This window comes from Polyodon spathula, chromosome 23 (assembly GCF_017654505.1).
Source record: "Polyodon spathula isolate WHYD16114869_AA chromosome 23, ASM1765450v1, whole genome shotgun sequence".
Taxonomy (NCBI): domain Eukaryota; kingdom Metazoa; phylum Chordata; class Actinopteri; order Acipenseriformes; family Polyodontidae; genus Polyodon; species Polyodon spathula.
Window position 1 is genome coordinate 1,036,752 of NC_054556.1, and position 25,063 is coordinate 1,061,814.

A 25,063-nucleotide genomic window follows, 5' to 3' on the forward strand; every position below is an offset into this window, starting at 1 on the left:
GCTTGAACCAAACAGCTGATTAATACAATTCACGTTCCCTTTCAAACCCAGACATTGCTTCTTGTTTGTGTGACACTTGATCTTTCAGACGCGTGCAGCAAACATGAGCTGGAAAGCTGTGCAGTAACGGGTGGAAACAAGACTTCCATTGCATAGCAGTTTGACCCATTCCTGGTTTTACAGGAGTTTAGAGACACGCCTCAGCTTGTTACCTATACCCACTGGCTAATCAAGCTTCTAGTAAAGCCTTCTTTCCATCCCTGTGTGTCTTGTGAGTTGCTCTGTTGCTCACGTTTGTTAATGTGTGTGAGTTGCTCTGTTGCTTACGTGTGTTAATGTGTGTGAGTTGCTCTCACGTGTGTTAATGTGTGTGAGTTGCTCTCACGTGTGTTAATGTGTGTGAGTTGCTCTCACGTGTGTTAATGTGTGTGAGTTGCTCTCACGTGTGTTAATGTGTGTGAGTTGCTCTCACGTGTGTGTTAATGTGTGTGAGTTGCTCTCACGTGTGTTACGTGTGAGTTGCTCTCACGTGTGTTAATGTGTGTGAGTTGCTCTCACGCGTGTTAATGTGTGTGAGTTGCTCGCACGCGTGTTAATGTGTGTGAGTTGCTCGCACGTGTGTTAATGTGTGTGAGTTGCTCTCACGTGTGTTAATGTGTGTGAGTTGCTCTCACGTGTGTTAATGTGTGTGAGTTGCTCTGTTGCTCACATGTGTTAATGTGTGTGAGCTGCTCTGTTGCTCACTTGTGTTAATGTGTGTGCTGTCAGGAGCCGAAGTCCGTGGTGGAGGACAGGCTGCAGCTGGAGAGCAGCCCCCTGGACTGGAGTGTGGCCGACGTGGTCCGGTTCATCAAGACCACGGACTGTGCCCCCCTGGCACGGATATTCCTCGATCAGGTACCACCGCGCTCCCGCACTGCTGCCAAAACACTCCCGGAGTGTGACTTGACTGAGTCTCATCAGTTGTTTTTTTACATTGTTATTACAGTTGGTTCGGTTGCTGGAGGTCTTTGCTGGAAACGTTTTAATTTGGTGGTTTTGTTTGTTCAGGAAATCGACGGGCAGGCGCTGCTGCTGCTCACCCTGCCCACTGTCCAGGAGTGCATGGACCTGAAGCTGGGCCCCGCCATCAAGCTGTGCCACCACATCGAGCGGGTCAAACTCGCCTTCTACCAGCAGTACGCCAACTGAGGGGCTGGGGGAACGGAGCCACTCCAGCGTGCAACTCTCCCTGAGACGAGAGTGCATTCACTGACAGAATCCCAGGGGCCTCACGCCTCGCAGCACTGCACTAATACTTCAGCAAATCACAGCCTGCGAATTTGAACGCTTCTCCGTGGGTCAAGAGTTTCCTCCAATCACAGCAGCTCTCTGCGAGCGGAGTGTTTACCCGATCTCCTTCCCTGAGCGGCTCCATAATCTCAGTGCACCCCAGACTCGGCATCACAAAGCACAAAACTAAAAAAATAAATAAATAACAAGGACTCGAAATGAGGATTGTTAGAAGTGTAATCTCGTGAAAGTGGAAGCGACCTGGTAGTTGATATACAGGGACGTGTTCATTACTTTGATATATATGCTTTATAAAGCGTGAAATTCATTATAAAATGGGACATACTGTACTGAGAAAGCACACATTATTATTATTATTATTATTATTATAAATTGAATTATTATTTATAAGGGCCGTGTGGTCATTTCGCTTTGCTTTACCACCCTGGAATGTGAAGTGTCAGATGTGAAATCTAATATTTATTTCCCTGTAAAGAGGGTGTGCTGTTGTAAGGGTGCTTCATGAAGGATGTATAGAATATCGTATTGGCTGCTGTCTGATACGAGCTGAGATCCACCATTGAGAGATCAGAGTGGCTGACTGCCCTTGAGTGGGTGACGCTCGGCTCTCATGCTGCACTGCTTCTCATACTCTGTCCTTCATAATACAAAGCTGCATATGAACCGTGTAGCTGGCATCGTTTCCATGTGGTACACACAAATGTCAGGTGGCTGTATGTGTTAGTATCAGGGGGTGCTGTATGCTCTCTGGATGTATTGATCACTGTTTGTGTGCATCAGTTCATGCTGAACTCAATGTATTCCCATTGTACGCATCACTAGATACACACCCTTCATTCACTTCAGAGTCCCTTTCGCTTTGGTGTTTTTAGTGGTCACGGTGTTGTTGATTTCTGCCGAGTTTTCTCAATGCACCGACTCTGTTTTACACCTTGGGCCTGGTTTTACAAAGCTGGTGAAAGTTAAGATTCCCTGAGGAACTGAGTCACAAAACCTTTTTTTTTTTTAAGAGGGTTTATAAACATGTTCTCGGTTAAACTGTATTTTGTGAAAAGGGAAATAAACCGATAAAGCCTTTCTAAAAATTATTTGCACAAGAAAATAAAAAAAATTACTTTTAAAAATTACTTTTTTTTTCAGAGGTAGGCACCTAGTACCCCCCACCCCTCAAAAAAACCCCAAAATCTCACCCAGTCTCACCAGTTTTCAACTCTTTGTCAGAATTTGCAGCGCTTATTAAAGTTAGTCTTTCAGTATCACTGAGTGAGGAGGGCATGGAAGCGAGAACACTTTAAACAGGTCTATAGCATGTGGCATGCGACTAATGTACTCGCTTTGAAATGACCTGGCTAGGTTTCTTTAGGCATATGTCTCCCTGCCCTCCTCTCTAAATTTGATTTTAACCCTGGCGTGATGCTCCATGTAAAAGTTACCCAGCTTTTAAACCCAGGTCCATTGTGTTCCATGCTGTGACGTGGTGTGGCGTGCATACTGTATAAAACCTGCTCTCCAATCATAGCATCAGCATGGTAATGTTGGCTGGTATGTGATCAGTATATAGAATGATATGATATCTCAGGGTGGATAATTGCGATACGTTTTCTTTGCTTACACATTTCTCAAATCTAAATCTTCTGTAAGTGTATCAGCTTTCCTCAAATCAATTGCACGAAGCTTACCCGTGCAATCAAATGCAATGCAGTGTAATTGTAGGCTTCTCTGTGCTGTGGCTTTATTCCAGGTTGCTGTGCACCTGTTTTGCCAGTTCAGTTTGTAGTCTTCTACTAGCGATCCCCTTGTAATACGAACTTGGGGTGTTTTTGAAATTACTTTGAAAGAGCTGCAGAACAAGCCTCAGTGTTGGATTTATATTCCGAGTTCAGTCAAACTGAACATTCGGGTAATAAGTGCTCAACTAAATACAACAACAAAAAATAATAAAGCTGCTGTTAAGCTTGTAAATTAAGACTTTTTGAAAATAGTAAGCATAACCTTTTTTTTTTTTATTACGGTTTAAAAAATAAATTAATTAATAAATCAAAAAAAGGTTTCCAAAGATTCAGCTCTGTGGCGTGTCTCCTATTCGCTGCACTTCAGTCTGCAACTCAAGGTTCTGAGCCAATGAGAAAAGCCTGGTCCACTGCCAGACCAATCAGTAGCAGATCTGAAAAGTGGCCCAGCCAATGAGGGGCTGCCCTTTGCTTCTCAGACCCAATCATTGCTGGTCCGAGGAGGAGTGAAGATGAGGGACTCTTGATTGAACTGAAAGGAACCACATTGAGGCCTGGGGTTTGCTGGTGTCTCAGTGCTGTCTTAAAACTAAACAGGGTAGAAAATCAAATGAAATACAAAGACTTCTACATGATGCAAGGTTCATACTGAGCAGCATTTGCTTTTGCTCAAGTCAGCTGCCTGTAGCTGAGCAGTGGTGGATTTTGTAGTGGTAGTTTATCTTTGTAAATAATAACTGGACCCAGAAAACACAGCTCAGGTCGATCAATATAATGAAGTGCTGGGTTTGAATATTCTTTCAATTCTGAATCAACTGGAAAACAAAAGGGTTATTTAACCCATATTACAGTAAACACTCTGGGACCCCATCAAGTTAACTATTACAGGAAGGAGATAGACACTCTGTACACTACAGTGTGTGAGTAATTGTGCATTGGTTTCCTTTTGCATGATATCTTTCTGATCCAATCATTTCTACATTGTGTGACATGAATGAAGGTGCACTTGCAATACCGTTTGACAACAGGGTGATGTTTACAGGGGTTTGACTGTGCTTGTGCTGTGCATTTCCCATTGTTTACAGGGGTTTGACTGTGCTTGTGCTGTGCATTTCCCATTGTTTACAGGGGTTTGACTGTGCTTGTGCTGTGCATTTCCCATTGTTTACAGGGGTTTGACTGTGCTGCTTGTGCTGTGCATTTCCCATTGTTTACAGGGGTTTGACTGTGCTTGTGCTGTGCATTTCCCATTGTTTACAGGGGTTTGACTGTGCTGTGCTGTGTGCTGTGCATTTCTGTGCATTGTTTACAGGGGTTTGACTGTGCTTGTGCTGTGCATTTCCCATTGTTTACAGGGGTTTGACTCTGCTTGTGCTTGTTGCTGTTTGCTGTTTCTGTGCCATTGTTTACAGGGGTTTGACTGCTTGTGCTGTGCATTTCCCATTGTGCTGTGCTTTTCCCCCATTGTTTACAGGGGTTTGACTGCTTGCTGTGCATTTCCCATTGTTTACAGGGGTTTGACTGTGCTTGTGCTGTGCATTTCCCATTGTTTACAGGGGTTTGACTGTGCTTGTGCTGTGCATTTCCCATTGTTTACAGGGGTTTGACTGTGCTGCTTGTGCTGTGCATTTCCCATTGTTTACAGGGGTTTGACTGTGCTTGTGCTGTGCATTTCCCATTGTTTACAGGGGTTTGACTGTGCTGCTTGTGCTGTGCATTTCCCATTGTTTACAGGGGTTTGACTGCTTGTGCTGTGCATTTCCCATTGTTTACAGGGGTTTGACTGTGCTTGTGCTGTGCATTTCCCATTGTTTACAGGGGTTTGACTGTGCTTGTGCTGTGCATTTCCCATTGTTTACAGGGGTTTGACTGTGCTTGTGCTGTGCTTTACCGCACAGTGTTGTGATTTTACCAGGGTATACTAGGAGTTAAACTCCTAAAACACATTTCAACTTTAATTTAGTGGGAAACTCTGTAACCAATCGGAAAAGCCATCCTAAACAGTCCTCCCATCTCTTTCTAAAGGACTGCAGCATGTGTTTTGTGTAAAGACTGTGTACAGCAGTTATTTGTATAAGGAAATGGATTTGGAAAGCTGGAATGTGAAAGAAACTGGCATACAATGTACACTTACTACTATGCAAACACTTGCATCTGTCTTGCATACTTTTGACGAGTTAAATGGTGTGTGTGTGTGTGTGTGTATTAATAAATGAAAAGGTTTATCTCTTTCCAAACTCGTATGGTAATGTTGTTTTTTGGTCAGTATTTGATCTTTATTATCTGGTGGATGTACATAGATGCTCTCTGATGGATCAGCATTGCTCGTCTGTATTGGTATTGGCCTCTCTGTGTTTACATGTGCAAATCCCTATTGATACTCTAAGTAATGCATCGGTGAACGACGGGCCCACTTTCATGTAAATAAACTTGTACATACATTTGTGGAATATGAGTAACTATTTTAAAGAATTGTGAAAACAAAGCTGTGTGTTTGACTGTGTGTTTATTTATGGGGGTTCATATTCATGTGCATGTATAAGTTTACACAGTGCTTTCTATTAGTAAGCGAATCTCAATTCCACAGTGAAGTGTAAAGACTTGTGGCTGCCCATCGCTGGGCGCTGGGCTCTGGGCACTGTAGAGACTGCCTGCATTTAATACAGTCACCTAGGTTCACATACCGACAACACGACACAGGGTATGGATGATCAGGAGGCAGTGTGGTCCAGTGGTTAAAGTCCAGGGCTTGTAACCAGAAGGTCACCGGTTCAAATCCCACTGCTGCCACTGACTGACTCACTGTTTCTTCACCTCTGTGTGCTCCATCCTGCGGATGAGATATTAAATCAACGTCCTATTGGAAGTGACTCTGCGGATAATGCACAGTTCACAGCCTGCCTCTGTAAGGTGCTTTGTGATGGTGGTCCACTGTGAACGGTGCTATATAAAGACATTATATTATTTTTATTATCATCACTGTTCTGGGGCTTTTATACAGACAACAGTGCCACCAGTGGCCAGACATTGTCACTGCAGTTATTTCTTCCTGTGTTCCTGTGCTTCACCAGGTGAACACAGTTTTTCATTTTTGACCAGATTCTTAAAGTCTTCACACTCCTTTATGAAGACTTTGGCTGAAACAATGTGTCTGTTTAACTGTTTGATTCTAATTGTGGTTTAGTGTTTAAATCCATGTAAACAAATAAAGGAGCGTCCAAACCCTGCCGCTTGCCTGCGGATTGCGCTCCTCATAGTTACAGCTGTCGATGGCAAGCTGCCTTTCAGCCCTGCAGACCCCTGTGCTGATTCTGTTCTGGATTGTAGTTTTGCACAGCTGTGAGGGGAGGGGGAGACATCAGTCTCTCCGCAGCCATGCGTTTCCACTGCAGCCAGTTTCAATCACTGTAGCAGTATAGCCTAGCAGTAGCAAAATGAAGCAAAGAAGGGGGGAAAAAGTGACCTTCGCACCACAGAAGCCCCCTGTTAGGAATCTTTTTTTCTTTGCTTGTCACTGTAATTGATCTCTCCGGGCCTTTAGAAAGCTGAGGAGCTGTAGTTGGGACTGCAGGCTTGCAAGCACTGGAGCTTGAAAACGGACTGGCTACGAAAGAACAGAGATTAAACATTAGTGCAGCCTTTTTCATGCCTCTACATGCGCTGCGCACCATGGCAGCCTTCTTGAAATCCATATTACAAGAGCAAGGCAACATCCACCAAGATAAAAAAATGTGCTGAAATAATATTCCAGAGACGATAACCTTTCTTTTGACACTGCATTGGCAAATTCTCTCTAGAGAGAGAGAGAGAAAAAATACACAGTCCTTGGATCCTGGGCTCCATCCTGAACTAATAAGAGCTCTGAACTGCTTGCTAGCAAAAAAACAAAACAATAAAATATATTGAATGTTTAAAGCCCTGATTCTAAAATAATGTTTGAATCATCATTCCTAATAGAACCTGGCAGTGCCTGACACTTCTAACTGTGGGAAGCTCTCTGAAATTGAAATGTTAGAGTGCGCTAAAGTGTCCTCGGTGACACGCTGGCAGACGCACGTGACTTCAGCACATCTAGTGACCGGATTCTGGTAACAGAAAGCTGCTCATTGCTTGTTGAGTTTACAGCCATCGGGGTGAAACTTGTTTAGAAAAGGGTATTGCTGTGACAGGGCTGAAAAGCAGATCTCCGGCACTGTGCAGTGCAGGGGGTTCCTGTGAAGTTCCAGGCTGCCGTTAGCACAGCGCTTCCTTTTAGACACATTTTGGGCGGGCAAGAGAGGAAACAGGAAGATTAACACCTATTAATAAAGATGACAAGCTTGTGCATTTCTTCCTCTGTATAGTGAGGACTCTCTTTGCATGCACTCCTAACAAGAGACAGTGAAATTGCCCCTGTCTGGAAGTAGACCAGCTGAGAGCGGCCTGCCTCTTGGATTTGCATTCATACAAACTGCTCTTTGTTCAGCTGGCATTCTTGTAAAGTGCATCGTTTACAGCATGTGGAATAACTTCTCACTGTGTGCTCAAGACACAACGCAAGGGTGTACACGCAAAAAAAGACCTCAGGATACCAACAGAATCAGAACTGGCTAAGCAAAATAATCAAATGTATCCGTTGCATATTACAGTATAATACTTTTTTCACTTTTTATTTGTTTTTAATCAATATGATTTTGTGATTTTTTTTATTTATTTATTTTTTAATTTTTGGCGCGGGGGATTATAGTTTTCAATCGAGTCAGTAACGTAGCCGCGGAACTATCAATTGTTTTCACTCTCGTAGCTCTACGAGCCACGGAATTCATCTCGCAATGGAATGTGGGGAGTGTAGTACAGCTCAGTAGCTCTCGGCCGTCCTAACGTATCTGCAGATACAGGAAGGCGTCCGTGTGTTGGACTACATCTCCCAGAGTGCACTGGAAACCACTGACTGGGCAACGTCAGGCCTGGAGGCTGTGAACGGGGCGTGTGGAGAGAGAGGCAGCGGAGGAGCTGTGGGGTGTAGCTGGTTACTCGTGTACAGGTGCTAGTGTTATGATTATATATACTGTATTGCAACGTCTGTAGAGTTCGGGTGGTCACGGGTTATGAACTTAGTAATACAGCAAGCGAAAGTCCTGGAATCCTGTTTACAACAAATCCGTAACAACGACGCTGCCTGCCTGTGTGTGTGAGAGAGAATCTGGGAATGACAGCGAAGAAAAAATATATATATATATATGATGTGACCGTCTTTAGTACCGCTATGTAACATGCAGTTGTGACGCGGATCTGTTAATATCATCGCAAAGGAATACACACTGATGCAAAACAAGAAGAGGCGTGCGTGGCTCTGCAGGATTAGATTTATGAATGGACGGAGTCGTGAATGGTTTTCCACAGAATCAGATGAAAATCAGTGGTCTAGGAGGAACATAATTTGCCGATTTGATGGGACTGGGGCATCTCAACTGTCCAGCTTCACGGGTTTGATGGGACTGGGGCATCTCAACTGTCCAGCATCACGGGTTCAAAGGAGGAGGATATAAACTGACTAGACTGAAAAGTGCGTTGTTTATTTTTTATTTTTTTATTGTTGATTCAGCCAAAACAGAATAATGAGTAGCTAATAATAACCATGACGGCAGAAAAGCGAGATGATGCCGTGTTTTAAACTCCAAGCCAAATGCGTGCATAGTTAATAACGGAGAGTAGAAATGACACAAGTCACAAACAGGTCGATTTCACAATGCTACGCTAGGACTAGGCTTAGCACCCTTCTCGTTGTGGCGGTGATGCTGGGAGAGGCCAGGATGGACTGAGCTGCTATTCATTTAAACCCAAACTCTTCTCATAGTTGTAGATCTCCAGCAGTCTTATCCCCGGACATCCTATTCGTATGTACAGTGCTGCAGCTGTAGTGCGCTCTGAAGAATCTCGCATCACTTTGAAGCGCAAGCTCGGTGTCTCTGGTTTTTGGTTTGCTGCTTGCGTCTTTTCAGCAATGGCACTGATCCACGATATCAGGAGCGCTGTCATCTCTGCTCCGTCCAGAAACAACACCGTGTCCTCATCGGCAAGCCTGACCCCCACGGCAAGCGACCGGGGCTGTGAGAACGGAGCCCTGATGGACAGCTTTGGGATCTTTCTGCAGGGGCTGCTGGCAGTCGTGGCGTTCAGTACATTGATGCGTAAGTGCTGTGATACTGTACACTGGAAACGCGGATCAAGGGTTACATTGTGTGGAGGTGAACCCATCTCTAGCGCTTTTTAATTGCAGGTTTTGTAATGTACTGTGTGTGTGTGTATCTATCTATCTATCTATCTATCTATCTATCTATATCTATCTATATATATCTATATATATATATATCTATATATATATATATATATATATATATATATATATATATATATATATATATATATATATAGTTTGGTTTATACCTCAGCTACAGTAATTTCTGGTAAAATAACCAAATATCACAATTAGGAAATGAAATTGGGTTAGGGTGTGGGAAACATTTGCAAAAATGACTATGTGAATTCTGCTTGGTAAGATAGGGTTCTATTTATTTTATTATTCTAAAATGTCAGTCAAGTTAAAGTGTATTTTGAAATTTAATTCCAACTACACGATTAGCTACATGCACCCTTCTTGCTAAAACTGAATTGAAATGGAATTTCTTACCTGTTGTTAGAGTTACAGTATTGTTGGACCAGCCCGTTTGTTTTTTTGGTTTTTTTCATGAGGTTTAAAAAATCAACACTGTAAATCCTGTTACTGAATCACAGCCTGTGCCGGAGGTCACATGGTGGGATTGCTGCTGTGCTATTGGAGTATATCTGACCTGCAACCCAGGAAGTGATTTGACACCAGGAAGCAACTGAAACTTTAAAAATCCTTTTTTGTGTTAAAGAAACTAAATCTGGATTCCAGTAAACTAAACAAGCAAGAGGTCTCCAGAGTCCAAAAAGCATCTTATTCTCCTGTTAAAACCTGCAGTGGGAGTCCCGTTTCTCAAGTTCTTTACTCTGTTGACAGCCTGTTTGGTGAGGTGTGTACACTTACTGAAAAGGAGTTCACTTTCCTTCATACAGTATCCTTACAGCTCTGCAATTCACTAACACATGAGTGCAGACCTGCCTAAGGCAGCCTGTGCCATGTCTCTCTTTACCCTTAGATATCAGTTTTTACTATGCATTACTAATAGTTGAATAACCTAGAATTGAAGTGAAGGCAGTGGTGGGATAAAAGCAAGTGGGTTTTATTGAGATCTGCAGAGAGGACTGTAGTTTGTTCCATGCGTTCCTGTTTTGACCTTGCAGTGTTGTTCCCTGTTCACTTGATGGATGTTTCTGTGTTATCGTTCTGTTCTTGTAGCACCTTTAGGTCTCTCCTAGTAGCCTGAAGAAATTCCTCAGCAAATTCTCAGGGCTCTGGAACTGTACCATTAAAATATATATATATATATATATATATATACCAAAAAACACAATCTAATAAAATCAGAGTCTCTCTCAAGGCTGGTGTTGAACACAGAGAGCCGAGCCATAGATTCTCTGTGGACCTCGTGATAAGGGTTTACATTATTCTGTTTACTCTGCTTATCAAAGTTTAATGAGGGACAGATTTCAGGAGCCAGTCCCAGAGCAATGAGCAGTCACTGAGCTCCATTGTAAGCTAATGCACCGAAACCCTTTCAACTGGCTTGGTGCATTAGTGTGCAAACACCATGCAAGTGGGGCTGGTGTTGAGTTACACTGGCAGACCCATCTTGTTAAAGAGCTGGCTGCACGATTATTAGGAGACTGTGTGTGTAAACAGTGCTCTTGCAGTGTGCAGGCAAGCATGGCAGCCTACAGGTCTGTGCACAGCTACAGCCTAGTGAAACAGTTTCTCATAAATACTTCCTCTAGAACTGGTGATGTCCTAATGTATGTGGAGCCTACAGTATTACATTTAGCAGTGCTGAAGCTGTGTCACAGTGCAGTGATTATCAGACCAGCAAAGGCAATACAAGAGAAGGAGCTGATGGCATTGCGCTGGCCCCAGGTCTGTGAGCTGTGTGTGTTCAGGACACCATGCCCATGTATTTAGAGTCATGGGTAATGCAATGCAGCCCCCCCCCCTGAGTACACTGTGTAACTCTGTTGTAGTCATGCCTTGCAGTTCAGTTTGTGATTCACACTAATATCAGTCTCATTGCTTGTGTTGAGGAGCAGTGTTGTTTAAAGTCTCTTCTGTGTTTGTGCTGAGCAGGTATCTTCTACAAGCGAACCAGGACTCTGGTAATGAATAGAAACACTCCAGTGCATCCTGATATACACTCAGTTTTCCTCCTGTACTGTATTAAGACCTTGTAGTAGATGAACGTTCAAATGATATTTTCTTTTGTCATTTAAGAGCCGTTGCTCGTGCCTCTTTCTTTTCAGTAGTGACTCTGCTTCCTAAGCTGGCTCTTGCACAGTGCATCATGCTTTGATAGCATGTTTGTCACGATTCTTCTTCTTCTTCTTTTTTTATAAGTGGGAGAATGCGAGTTCAAACCCAAGCGCTGCCTTACAGCACAGACTCTCACTGGCTAATATTGAACAGGAAAAATTGGAAATTTGAAAGCAATTTCAATCCCGTTCTCCTCCAAGTTAAAGTAACTCAAGCCTTTCTTGCTTGCTAATCGTGTTGAAAGAGTTCATTTCCAGTGAACGCTTTGCAGTTATTAGACACATGTGAGCCCTAACCCCGAGCCTCATGAAATGTCAGAGCACCACACTTCTGCTGCTGCTCTTAATGAACTGGGTTTTTTTTTATATGTACGTTTACAGAAAAGTCAAGAGCCTTGAAATATGTGTGCAGGCCGAGCTGCTGCTGGATGTGCAAGGTGTGATAAAGGTTACAGTGAGTTTCATTGCTACATTGTTAAAATGTGTGAGCATGTGGAGACTAGTTTAACGATGCCCTTGATATGACAACCTGTGAATAAGTAGCTCGGTAGGTAAGTCAGGTACAAACAGTGTTGCTGGTTTATTGATTTTATTGTGCTTTATAAGAGCATGCCATGCATTTGCTATGAAGTCTTATTGGTGTTTGCAGAATGACTAGGTGGGAACGTTTGTGACCCCCAGCCATCTGTTTGTGCTGCAGAGGTGACGTCACAGAAACGTGATGTCATGACTTCATGAAGATTCTGATCTCCGGTGGTGTTTTACACTGTCACAGGCAGCGATGGAACTCCCTCGAATTGTATTGACCTGTTACTTCACTGGCACTGACTCTTTGTCATCATTAAAAAGCCATCTGCTGCAAAAAATAAAAACTGAAGGCAGTTCAATGGAAGACGTAGTGTATGGCCAACAAGAAACTGAGTAAAACCTATATTCAATCATGAAATATTGTTCTGACATGAATTCAGCACAGGCCTGGGGATCTTGTTTGTTCAGCTGTCAGGGTGTGTGTTAACCAGACCGGAGTCATACTTCAAGAAGATTCAAGAACTAGACTATAAACTGTGGTTCGTGGGGGGTGAGGGGTAATCAGTTGCAAAGACAGCACCTGCCTCACTTCCATGTTCTTTGGCATTTGCCGCCTTCAACTCCAGTGACTGAGAATCACACACTTACAAAATCACATTGAGGTGCGAAGCAGATGCACAGCTCGATACAAGGAAGGCAGCTCCCTGAGTTCAGCTGTTTATTTACAGTGAAACATGCTTTATTGTACTTGTTATTTAACCATAACACTCCACCTTCCTGGAGTGCTGTGGTTATTGTACTCATGAGGACGACTGTAACCCACTCCCACTCTCCCTGTCAGGGGCATCCGGGTTATTCAACTCATTCACAGAGGAACTGCAGCTCTCTAGCAGTGTTCACAGAGTAACTGCAGCGCTCTAGCAATGATCACAGAGTAAGTGCAGCTCTAGCAATGATCACAGAGTAACTGCAGCTCTAGCAATGATCACAGAGTAACTGCAGCTCTAGCAATGATCACAGAGTAACTGCAGCGCTCTAGCAATGATCACAGAGTAACTGCAGCTCTCTAGCAGTGTTCACAGAGTAACTGCAGCTCTCTAGCAGTGTTCACAGAGTAACTGCAGCTCTCTAGCAGTGTTCACAGAGTAACTGCAGCTCTAGCAATGATCACAGAGTAACTGCAGCTCTAGCAATGATCACAGAGTAACTGCAGCTCTAGCAATGATCACAGAGTAACTGCAGCTCTCTAGCAGTGTTCACAGAGTAACTGCAGCTCTCTAGCAATGATCACAGAGTAACTGCAGCTCTCTAGCAATGATCACAGAGTAACTGCAGCTCTCTAGCAGTGTTCACAGAGTAACTGCAGCTCTCTAGCAATGATCACAGAGTAACTGCAGCTCTCTAGCAATGATCACAGAGTAACTGCAGCTCTAGCAGTGTTCACAGAGTAACTGCAGCTCTCTAGCAGTGTTCACAGAGTAACTGCAGCTCTCTAGCAGTGTTCACAGAGTAACTGCAGCTCTCTAGCAGTGTTCACAGAGTAACTGCAGCTCTCTAGCAGTGTTCACAGAGTAACTGCAGCTCTCTAGCAATGATCACAGAGTAACTGCAGCTCTCTAGCAATGATCACAGAGTAACTGCAGCTCTCTAGCAGTGTTCACAGAGTAACTGCAGCTCTCTAGCAATGATCACAGAGTAACTGCAGCTCTCTAGCAATGATCACAGAGTAACTGCAGCTCTCTAGCAGTGTTCACAGAGTAACTGCAGCTCTCTAGCAATGATCACAGAGTAACTGCAGCTCTCTAGCAATGATCACAGAGTAACTGCAGCTCTCTAGCAATGATCACAGAGTAACTGCAGCTCTCTAGCAATGATCACAGAGTAACTGCAGCTCTAGCAATGATCACAGAGTAACTGCAGCTCTCTAGCAATGATCACAGAGTAACTGCAGCTCTCTAGCAATGATCACAGAGTAACTGCAGCTCTCTAGCAGTGTTCACAGAGTAACTGCAGCTCTCTAGCAATGATCACAGAGTAACTGCAGCTCTCTAGCAATGATCACAGAGTAACTGCAGCTCTCTAGCAATGATCACAGAGTAACTGCAGCTCTCTAGCAATGATCACAGAGTAACTGCAGCTCTCTAGCAATGATCACAGAGTAACTGCAGCTCTAGCAATGATCACAGAGTAACTGCAGCTCTCTAGCAATGATCACAGAGTAACTGCAGCTCTCTAGCAATGATCACAGAGTAACTGCAGCTCTCTAGCAGTGTTCACAGAGTAACTGCAGCTCTCTAGCAGTGTTCACAGAGTAACTGCAGCTCTCTAGCAGTGTTCACAGAGTAACTGCAGCTCTCTAGCAGTGTTCACAGAGTAACTGCAGCTCTCTAGCAGTGTTCACAGAGTAACTGCAGCTCTCTAGCAGTGTTCACAGAGTAACTGCAGCTCTCTAGCAGTGTTCACAGAGTAACTGCAGCTCTCTAGCAGTGTTGAGTAACTCACAGCAATGAGTAACTGCAGCTCTCTAGCAATGATCACAGAGTAACTGCAGCTCTCTAGCAGCTGCAATCACAGAGTAACTGCAGCTCTCTAGCAGTGTTCACAGAGTAACTGCAGCTCTCTAGCAATGATCACAGAGTAACTGCAGCTCTCTAGCAGTGTTCACAGAGTAACTGCAGCTCTCTAGCAATGATCACAGAGTAACTGCAGCTCTCTAGCAGTGTTCACAGAGTAACTGCAGCTCTCTAGCAATGATGTTGCAGCTCTCTAGCAATGATCACAGAGTAACTGCACAGCAGTAACAGAGTAACTGCAGCTCTCTAGCAGTGTTCACAGAGTAACTGCAGCTCTCTAGCAATGATCACAGAGTAACTGCCGCTCTCTAGCAATGTTCACAGAGTAACTGCAGCTCTCTAGCAATGATCACAGAGTAACTGCAGCTCTCTAGCAGTGTTCACAGAGTAACTGCAGCTCTCTAGCAATGATCACAGAGTAACTGCAGCTCTGCTCTCTAGCAGTGTTCACAGAGTAACTGCAGCTCTCTAGCAATGATCACAGAGTAACTGCAGCTCTCTAGCAATGATCACAGAGTAACTGCAGCTCTCTAGCAATGATCACAGAGTAACTGCAGCTCTCTAGCAATGATCACAGAGTAACTGCAGCTCTCTAGCAATGATCACAGAGTAACTGCAGCTCTCTAGCAGTGTTCACAGAGTAACTGAGTAACTGCAGCTCTCTAGCAATGATCACAGAGTAACTGCAGCTCTCTAGCAGTGTTCACAGAGTAACTGCAGCTCTCTAGCAGTGTTCACAGAGTAACTGCAGCTCTCTAGCAGTGTTCACAGAGTAACTGCAGCTCTCTAGCAGTGTTCACAGAGTAACTGCAGCTCTCTAGCAATGTTCACAGAGTAACTGCAGCTCTCTAGCAGTGTTCACAGAGTAACTGCAGCTCTCTAGCAATGATCACAGAGTAACTGCAGCTCTCTAGCAATGATCACAGAGTAACTGCAGCTCTCTAGCAATGATCACAGAGTAACTGCAGCTCTAGCAATGATCACAGAGTAGCAATGATCACAGAGTAACTGCAGCTCTCTAGCAGTGTTCACAGAGTAACTGCAGCTCTCTAGCAATGATCACAGAGTAACTGCAGCTCTCTAGCAGACAGAGTAACTGCAGCTCTCTAGCAGTGTTCACAGAGTCTGCAGCTCTCTAGCAATGTTCACAGAGTAACTGCAGCTCTCTAGCAATGATCACAGAGTAACTGCAGCTCTCTAGCAATGATCACAGAGTAACTGCAGCTCTCTAGCAGTGTTCACAGAGTAACTGCAGCTCTCTAGCAATGTTCACAGAGTAACTGCAGCTCTAGCAATGATCACAGAGTGACTGCAGCTCTAGCAATGATCACAGAGTAACTGCAGCTCTCTAGCAATGATCACAGAGTAACTGCAGCTCTCTAGCAGTGTTCACAGAGTAACTGCAGCTCTCTAGCAATGATCACAGAGTAACTGCAGCTCTCTAGCAGTGTTCACAGAGTAACTGCAGCTCTCTAGCAATGATCACAGAGTAACTGCCGCTCTCTAGCAGTGTTCACAGAGTAACTGCCGCTCTCTAGCAATGATCACAGAGTAACTGCCGCTCTCTAGCAATGATCACAGAGTAACTGCCGCTCTCTAGCAATGATCACAGAGTAACTGCAGCTCTCTAGCAGTGTTCACAGAGTAACTGCCGCTCTCTAGCAGTGTTCACAGAGTAACTGCCGCTCTCTAGCAATGATCACAGAGTAACTGCCGCTCTCTAGCTCTGCTAGCACAGAGTAACTGCCTCTCTCTAGCACAGAGTAACTGCCGCTCTCTAGCAATGATCACAGAGTAACTGCCGCTCTCTAGCAGTGTTCACAGAGTAACTGCAGCTCTATAGCAATGTTCACCAGGTGTTCTCGGTTTTTGCTGACCTCTGATACCGAGTAATCTCTGTATAAATCTAAAGGCGCTTAATCATAAAAAAAGAAAAATAACATGTGTTTCAATCTCTTTTTATAATGTATAGCGTGCTCTGTTTTTTGTATGGTCCATTGCACATTCAGCACAGTCCTGACATTTACAGTATGGTATCAAGGTTTTTTTTTTCTTGTTTTGTTCAGTCTGCACGTCTCAGTATATTAGAATGTGTCTTGCCTTCAGGGAGCTCCCTGTTCTTCATGCAGGACTATATTTTGCTGATAAAGCTAATGGTTTCTTCTTTGGAGTCACATCAGCAAGCCAGGGACTCATTTGCTGGAGTTAATATCCTTCAAGGTTAATTAAGGTCTTGTGCAGGCAGGCCACACTACTCGCTCATACTGATTACAATCTTGACTTTTAACAAATAGATCAGTTTTAAATTGCTTTATTATTGAATATTAGAAGATAAATAATGCATTGTTTTCTTTTGGTTCCTAAATATACCTTAAAGGAGTGCAGGACAAGGTTTTAAGTCCATATTCTTGGGGTCCCTGAGTTGTAGTGTGGAGGATGAGTCATGCAATCAGGGGTGCGCAGGTTTGTATCCTGGCAGTGCCAAGTTGCTGGCCCTTACTAGGGATTCCGCAGGGAGCGTTGCTTTGGCCCTAGGAGGCAAAATGGTCAGGAACTGTTTCTCCACACTGTGCTAGAGCGACTCCTACTGGCCAGCGCTCGACGTGCAGACGTGGCCTTTGTTCTCCCGGGGGCTGGAAGCTTGCCAGTGTCGACTCTGGGACCCCTGGATTTTAAAGAAGTGATTGAACCAGCCAGCAGAGAAGAGCAGGCTCTGCAGTCATGCTTAGGGTGGACTTTTCCTTGGCTGGCTCGCTCACTCTGCAACATGAGGCTGTACCAGTTCCATTGCCTTGCTGCACATCATATTGGCTAGCGTACAGTAGCGCAGACAGGACCCGTTTCCATTGTGTTGTGTTGCTAATTTCATTTCAAATGTCTCCTTCTGTTGCAGTGAAGCGCTTCCGGGAACCGAAGCATGAGAGACGGCCGTGGAGGATATGGTAACATGATCACTGCTGCTTGCTCTTCTACTGAAATACATTTAGCATTTATTGTCTGCCTCCTTTTCATATCACCATGTTAAGGGTCCCAGCTAGAATTTAACAGGAGTGGTGAACTCAACCCAAACTAGAATCGTTTCTGTGAGTTTGGGAGAAGCCACGAGTTGATAGCGACGTGTTTAAAGCCTGCCTATGTGTGTCAATGCATGCAGTGCTGAGGGTTGAGAGTCTGGCTTCTTTCGTGTTGGAACTTGTGGCTCTGGTACCATGGTAGTGGAGTATCGCAGCTCCTCCACGCTTCACCCCATTGGTTTAGATCTGCAGTTATGTTTACAGAAACCCAGCTGGCGTTTCAACAGGGAGGAACGCTGAACAAAACAGGAACTGAGAACAACGGGCACCCAGCCTGGAAAGCAGGGTCTGTGTGAAGGATTACATTACCACAGAGGAACAGAAACAAACACAGTGTAGTGTCTAAAACCTGTTTCAAGTGCTGGGGAGGATCCTGTTTGTTTGTTTTTTAATGATACAGACATCAGTGTAAATCAATGTAGAGTCATGTGTTTTGATATTGCTGTGTGTTTGTCTGTGTTCCTGCGTCCGTGCATGTGTGTGTCTGCATGCGTGTGTGTGCGTGAATGTGTGCGTGTCTGTGGTACAGGGGATGTACTACAATAAGATGATGTAGTTCTTGAACATATTGAACGTTACTGACTGTGTAGAGTCCTGTCATTCTCACTCATGTTGAAGACCTGTCACTAAGCCTGCTTTTCTCACAGGTTTTTGGACACTTCCAAGCAGGCTATTGGGATGCTATTCATTCACTTTGCAAACGTTTATTTATCAGACCTCACTGAAGAGGACCCCTGCTCCCTGTAAGTGATTTCATTCTACTAGCGCTGGGTGGAGGGGCAGCTGTTTGCATGGGTTAAAATGTGCATGTGGCACGTAGGTGTAACCCTCGGGGTAGATGCAGAAGCATATGCTCAGTGTAAGGGGTTTGCATTCAGTAATGTTCTCAAATGAATGCTGTAGTTCTGTTGCACAGGTGTAGTATTGCTCACATTCATGCTAGAGTCATTTATAAACATTTCTGAAATGAAACAAATCCATTTCAGTACCCCTCTCAGTCCCCCAGCAGTATTAAAAGAGCAGTATTAGTTTGTAGGGTGTATAATTGATTTCTTTTATTATTCTTCAGCTTGTTGTAACTCCTGATGGAATTACAGGAAGGTGCTGACCAGGGTTTTCTGCACAGTGGGGTGTTGTTTGCTTGTTGTAACCTGGTGCAGGTGCAGTGACGTGGTGCTCCTCTCTCCCCTCTCCCCTCTGGCTGCAGGTACCTCATCAATTTCCTGCTAGACGCCACGCTGGGGATGCTGGTGATCTACACGGGGGTGCGCGTGGTCTCGTGGGTCGTGGAGTGGCAGCAGTGGGACTCTCTGCGCTTCGGGGAGTATGGTAAGAACCACACATTACACTCCAGAGACCCTGCGGAACTCACACTGCTTCAAACACGTCTGAAAGCAGGGCTGGAACCATGTGCTGATACCACAGTGCGGTACGCATCACGACATGCAGGCTGCAATACCATCTGATATCACGGCGCAGTACGCATCACGACATGCAGGCTGCAATACCATCTGTATCGCGATGTACATGTGCTGGACCTGAAGGGCTGCTAGTAAGATCAAATGGCCATTTATGATGAGATAGGGGGAGGGTCTGTATTCGTACCAACTATAAAAACACATTCTGTCAAGAACACTTAGGGAACTTCAGTGAACTCTGCTGTTCTTTTGGTCTTGTGTCACAATAAAACCTCTATTACAATACGGTCAGGAATTGTTACAAGTGGCAAAGCAGCTTCCTAAGCCTTGAACTCTGCATTGCATTGATTTGAATCTTGCATTGAGTCTGGCATTGCATTGGTTTTCATGATTTAAAAAAAAATATAATAATGCAAAAAGATGACAGTAAATAAACACTAAAGCAGGTGCACCTCTTTGTTGAAAAGGCAGATGAGCATTTTGAAATGAGTGTGTGCACGGCCAGTTTAATCTGCTCACTGTAGAGTCACTGCCTTATTAACTCAAAAGTATTTCCTCAGAAATATTGTTTGTGTTTGTGGATGCATTACACCTGGGACTGAATTCATTAACTGGCATCAACAAGACGTGTCTCCCTGCATTGACTGATCATATGGGAACTGACATACAAACCACTAGGTGTCGCTATACCCTCACCAGCCTCACTTCACAATCTCCCCTTGAATGCTTCTGGAGTCAGCGTGATATTTTCAGAAAGGCTAAAAGAATCTTCATTAAATTCAGTGGCAACATTCTGGACTGTCTTGAAGACACTGAACTTTCTTAAATGTAGCTCTGTTGAGTGTTTGATAGTTAGGGATGAGACCTGAAACTCTTCTCATGTTTGGAAGCAGCCAGCATGCAGGATGAGAGCTCTGAAACGCAGCCTGGCTCTGTGCTCCAGTGATATTTAGAAAGGATGACAGAAGCCCCTTGTCTCGTCTGTAGATGAGTGAGAGGCTTGGGTTCCTGACCTGTTCACGTTACAGGAGGTGCCATCCTTACTGAAATAGCAGTCTGATGGAATGTGCTCACTGAAGACTTCCTTAATAGGTACAGCCAGTGTTTATAAGAGCTTCATGGCGAGGGCCCTGGAGTGCGGGTGTATCTTTTTATTTGGGAGAAGTGTTCTAGCCATGCAGGGTAGCGTGCTGTTATATTAAAAAGCTTTGCTGTCAGACTAACGTGACGTAGCTAATTATTAAAACACTGAGTTTCACTTTCTCAATTACTTCATGATGTAGAAAAGTATTTCTAGTGATTGGTGACTATCCTGTTGGATCCTGAGTATTTTTAATTCTCTGTTCTATATATAAAACCCCACACTGACTAAGCCCTCTTCATTCTGCACAGACTGTGTTTCTGTTTGAAGGGGGCAGTGGGCGGTTACGTTTCCGTGAAGTCCCGCGGTTCAGCAGTAGCTTTTTATGAGAAGGCACAGAGCGGGTGTTGTGAGCTGGGGGTCTGGGGTCAGGCGCACTGCTGTCAAGTTGCTTAGGTAGCTTAAACAGTCCGCACAGGACTGAAGTTTCACAAGCCGAGGAATCAAACTCTTCTCAGTAACTACTCCTTCAGTGCAGGAGCCTGGTAACTCCTAATCCATCAGGGATGGGAATAAGACTCCCGTTGCATAGCAGTTTGATCCATTCCCGTTTTTACTGTGAGTTTATCAAGACGCACCTGAGCTTGCTACCTGATCAGGCTTGTGTTAAAACCTGGAATGGGTGAAACTGTTATGCAATAGGAATCGTATTTGCATCCCTGAATTGCAGTAATAGATGCGTCCTTTATTCTCAAAGCCCTGTTTTATAATTCCAGTGGGATTCAAGTCAGCCTGATAGCAGTGTGTTCTGCACAGCTGGTCTACAGTGAGGAATGAGGCACAGAGATGGGGGTTTGATCTGTTTCATGATCTTCTACCTCATTTGAAATGAAATGTTTAGTTAGTCTCACAAACATTTTGATGTCTTTGCCACTGTCTTCTATGGACACTGGCACAGTGAGAGTGTTTGCATTGGAAGCGAGTGTGATGAAGTCAGTGCGTTATAAAGGCAGTGTCTTGGATGGGGGCCAGTGTTCCCTGCTCCACAGTGAATTGAAATGATTTGTCCCTATATAAGGAGTGCTGTAGCTCTGCCAGGTTAACAGTGCAGCAACGGGACTGTCCTAACAGTAAGCGAGGGGAGAGGGGGGGTTACGTATCCAAACTGAACTGACGGACTGTGTTTGTATAACACAGCAGTCCTGCTTCGTCTGGCACATTTGAAATTCATCAGGGTTATTTTTTTCTTTTTTTTACACCCTGTAATTCAGTCCTTTTGTTCTCCCCCCAAATAGCGGGGGTATTCCAGTAGCTCTCAGTCCAACTTCTGTCAAATTTCTGAAAGTGATAGAAGTGACATCATTGTTATTGGGCTCTTTACTATATGGTGCAGCTGTAAACAGTTTCAGACAGAACGAGGGCAGAAGAACTGGTGAACGTACTCTTACTGTACATCCTGGATATTCGATAATCACGTACCCTTGTTGCCAATGATTCTTAGGGATGGCAATAAGACTCCCATTGCAGAGCAGTTTGATCCATTCCTGGGTTTAAAATGAGTTTAATAACACACCTGAGCTTGTTACCTGTACACTGGGGCTAATTAAGCACGTGTTCAAACCTGCAAGGGGAGTCTCATTTCCATCCCCTGTTATTTCATGGTAAGTGTATCATGTGAGGCACTGTTTGATTGTGGGCTGTGTGTGTTTCAGGAGAGCCCCTGCAGTGCAGTGCCTGGGTGGGCCAGTGCGCTCTCTACATCCTCATCATGATGTTTGAGAAGGTCGTGATCATCCTGGTCTTGCTCTTACCTCAGTGGAAGAAGGTCAGTGCTCCTGGATCAGTGATACAGTATACAGGGACTTAGCAGGAGGCTGTGTGCACCCTGAACTTGCAAAATATACATGTAACTCTGACATGACCCTTAGACAAGTTTCCCATTGTAAAAGAATAGCAAAGTGCAGTAACGCACGGTAATGCATAGGTTAGCTTTGTAAAGCACCAGAGAAATGGTAAAGCATATTATAAAAGCATACCAGACCATGGTGGGCTATGGTAAAAGCATGAGGTGGGGGGCGACTACAATATTACTGTGCAGATTTACTGTGGTGAACTTTAATAAGATGTGTTCCTAATTATGGTTCATTTCCCCATGCAATCCTGTTTCTGTGTTTGTTCTGCAGCTTGCGCTCCTGAATCCCATTGAGAACCCCCAGCTGGAACTGGCCATTGTTATGTTGATAGTTCCCTTCTTTGTCAATGTAAGTGCACCGCCCCTAAACAGTGGATACATGACAGTGAAGAGGTCCTGGTTATGGTCTGTCTGCGGATGAATGTATCATGATGTGACTCTGTATTTGCATGCATGTCTGTCAGGGCAGTAACCCTGTTCTCTGTGGCCCTACCAGGCGCTGATGTTCTGGGTGGTTGATAACTTCCTCATGAAGAAGGGCAAGACGAAAGCCAAGCTGGAGGAGGAGAGAGGGGACGATTCTCGCAGCAGCAGAAAGGTCCGTTATCGGCGGGCTCACTCTCACGAGGAGTCCGAGTCAGAGGTGAGCAGCCTTGGGAGACTCCTGCATCCGCACTCCGGCCGGGCTTCTAACCGTAGGGATCCAGGGGGGTTCCCTTGCTCTTAGCCGGGGACACGGTTCATTCTGTTACAGGAATGGAAATGAGACTCCCGTTGCACAGAGGGTTATCTGTGTTTAGCAAGATTTACACTGTGGCCAGTCAAACTTGTAGTCAGCTCTGGAATGCGTGAAACTGCTGTGCAATACGAGTCTTCCTTCCAGCCCTGGTCTCCACGCACACACATTGCAGTAGAAACATTGTAGTGTAGTCCTGCACATTGTCTCCAAGCATGGGTGGTTTTAAGCAGCTGTCTGTGTGTCTGTGTGTCAGATCCTGATCTCCGCTGATGATGAGATGGATGACTCGGATGGAGAAGATGATCTGAGGAGGCTGACGAATTCCAAACCCCTCAAGAAGAAGAAGAAGCACCGGCTCGGGCTGCCGGTATGATCCCCTCCTCAGCCCGGTGCTGCCATCCCGAGAGGAGACTGCTCCACCGGACCGGTCCAGTGGGCTCTCAGAACCCCACTAAACTAATCCCCTTCCAGGGCAACTAATGGACAGAGCAAGGAGTATCAAAGACAGGTTGGCAATCGACGCCAGGGATTCTGCAGAGACGGGATTTTTACAAGTCAGCCCTGCGTTGAAATTAAAAAGACTATAAATATATATATTTCCTCTCCAAGTTTGTAATGTTTGTTCTTGCTTTCCCATCCTCTTGTCTATGTGATAGTGTGGGAAACTCTTAAGAGAATTATAATTCAGTAGATGAACTCTGACCAAAGCAAGGTTACAGGCTGGTTGTGAAGATTGTTTTTAAAGGCTGGCAGTAATTCAGAATGCTGCTGGCAGTTCGGAGAATGTGGGAAGATTACCATTCTGTCACAATAGGCTGCTTTTTAAAGGGTGAGTAAACAGGGTGTCTGCTGGAGCTGGAAAGACTAAACCCAGCACACTGAATACTTGTTACAGTACGGCTTGACTTCATTTCTTAAAGGTACTTCTGTTGCATTGTAGCGCTAACACAAACTGCTGTAACCAGCACATTTACATCAACGGGAATGTTCAGATCTCGTTAGGCACTGAGAACAGCAACAAAGCGCTTATCTAATTATATTACTGACTTGTTTTACCAACTGAATGTCTTCAGATTTTTAAGGTCTGGATGAGCTGCTTTTGTCTACAGTATTATAGATCAACACCCCTGTCACAGCAATACACTGCATAGCGTATCTTAGAACCTGCTGTCATTATTATTATTATTATTATTATTATTATTATTATTATTATTATTATTATTATTTTGAAGTGCCTCACCATTAACCTGATGGAACCTGAAGGAGTTGAAAATTCACCGCCAGTTCTGAGAGAGCAAAGAATCAAGACCATTAGAATCCCTGTGGCTTCCTGTTGCTGCGATAATAAATCTATTAACAAAGCGAGTTTACAAGCTTGCTTTGTTTAATATTCATACAACATGATGAATTATCATAATGTGTTGCCTTTTTTTGCACCAGAAATAATTTAAAGAAAAAATTAAGATTAATCAGAATTATTATTATTATTATTATTATTAGTATTTTAATGTCTGTCATATGATTTGTAAATACTATTTATTTAACATGTTTTCAAAAAAATATGTATAATTAAAAAAACCAATAAGATCAAAATCAAAGAGGATTTTTCAGGAACATTTTAACACTGTGAAGCGAGGCGAGAGACAGGAGCACAGATTCTTGTTGGGTGCTTTCTCTTTCCCTTCTTTTGTCTCCTCGTAACCTCGACTCGTTTGGGTTCTTTAATATAATCTAATGCTAAAAGTCCACAGGGACAGGGTTACTTTGAATCTCTTCTACAGTAATATACTGTCAAAGCCCCCTTGCGTTGACCAGCGCGGTCCTGTTCTGTGAAAACTGAACCAGGTTACAGTTTGACTGGCTGACATTATCGTGAGGGGGACGGGTCGTGAATTGTATTTGCAGATATAACATATTATTTCTAAATGTGTGTTGTGGACCATAACTAACCTGACCTCAGATAAAAAAGAGGTTATAGTTAGACAAAACTTTGAAGTGAGTCTATTTTAATGTCATGTAAACAGCGGTGCTGCTTGATATCGCGGGACAGGGTTACTTTGAAGTGAGTCTGTTTTAATGTCATGTAAACAGCGGTGCTGCTTGATATCGCGGGACAGGGTTACTTTGAAGTGAGTCTGTTTTAATGTCATGTAAACAGCGGTGCTGCTTGATATCGCGGGACAGGGTTACTTTGAAGTGAGTCTGTTTTAATGTCATGTAAACAGCGGTGCTGCTTGATATCGCGGGACAGGGTTACTTTGAAGTGAGTCTGTTTTAATGTCATGTAAACA

General features: G+C 44.1%; 2 protein-coding genes across 3 annotated transcripts in view; both read left to right on the forward strand.

Annotated features, from left to right (window-relative positions):
- Positions 1-4,133, forward strand: part of LOC121297863 (scm-like with four MBT domains protein 1) — a 30,258-nt gene extending 26,125 nt beyond the window's left edge. For both annotated transcript variants that reach the window (XM_041224419.1, XM_041224420.1), the window contains exons 20-21: positions 769-897; positions 1,051-4,133. In XM_041224419.1, coding sequence (XP_041080353.1) covers positions 769-897; positions 1,051-1,191 — 270 coding nt within the window. In that variant the 3' untranslated portion in view covers positions 1,192-4,133. The remainder of the gene's footprint in view (positions 1-768; positions 898-1,050) is intronic.
- A 3,810-nt stretch (positions 4,134-7,943) lies between these two features.
- LOC121297864 (store-operated calcium entry regulator STIMATE-like) lies at positions 7,944-23,364 on the forward strand. Its single transcript, XM_041224423.1, has 8 exons — positions 7,944-9,193; positions 17,442-17,490; positions 18,270-18,365; positions 18,830-18,951; positions 21,834-21,946; positions 22,305-22,382; positions 22,530-22,676; positions 23,026-23,364. The coding sequence occupies exons 1-8, from the start codon at positions 8,902-8,904 to the stop codon at positions 23,143-23,145; spliced, it is 1,017 nt and encodes a 338-aa protein (XP_041080357.1). The 5' UTR covers positions 7,944-8,901; the 3' UTR covers positions 23,146-23,364.
- The last annotated feature ends 1,699 nt before the right edge of the window (positions 23,365-25,063 follow it).

Coding starts and splice junctions, on each gene's coding strand:
- LOC121297864 (XM_041224423.1), top strand. CDS start 8,902: ATGTACAGTGCTGCAGCTGTAGTGCGCTCTGAAGAATCTCGCATCACT. Junction 18,952..21,833: donor TCTGCGCTTCGGGGAGTATG/GTAAGAACCACA, acceptor TGTGTGTTTCAG/GAGAGCCCCTGCAGTGCAGT. Junction 22,677..23,025: donor ACGAGGAGTCCGAGTCAGAG/GTGAGCAGCCTT, acceptor TCTGTGTGTCAG/ATCCTGATCTCCGCTGATGA.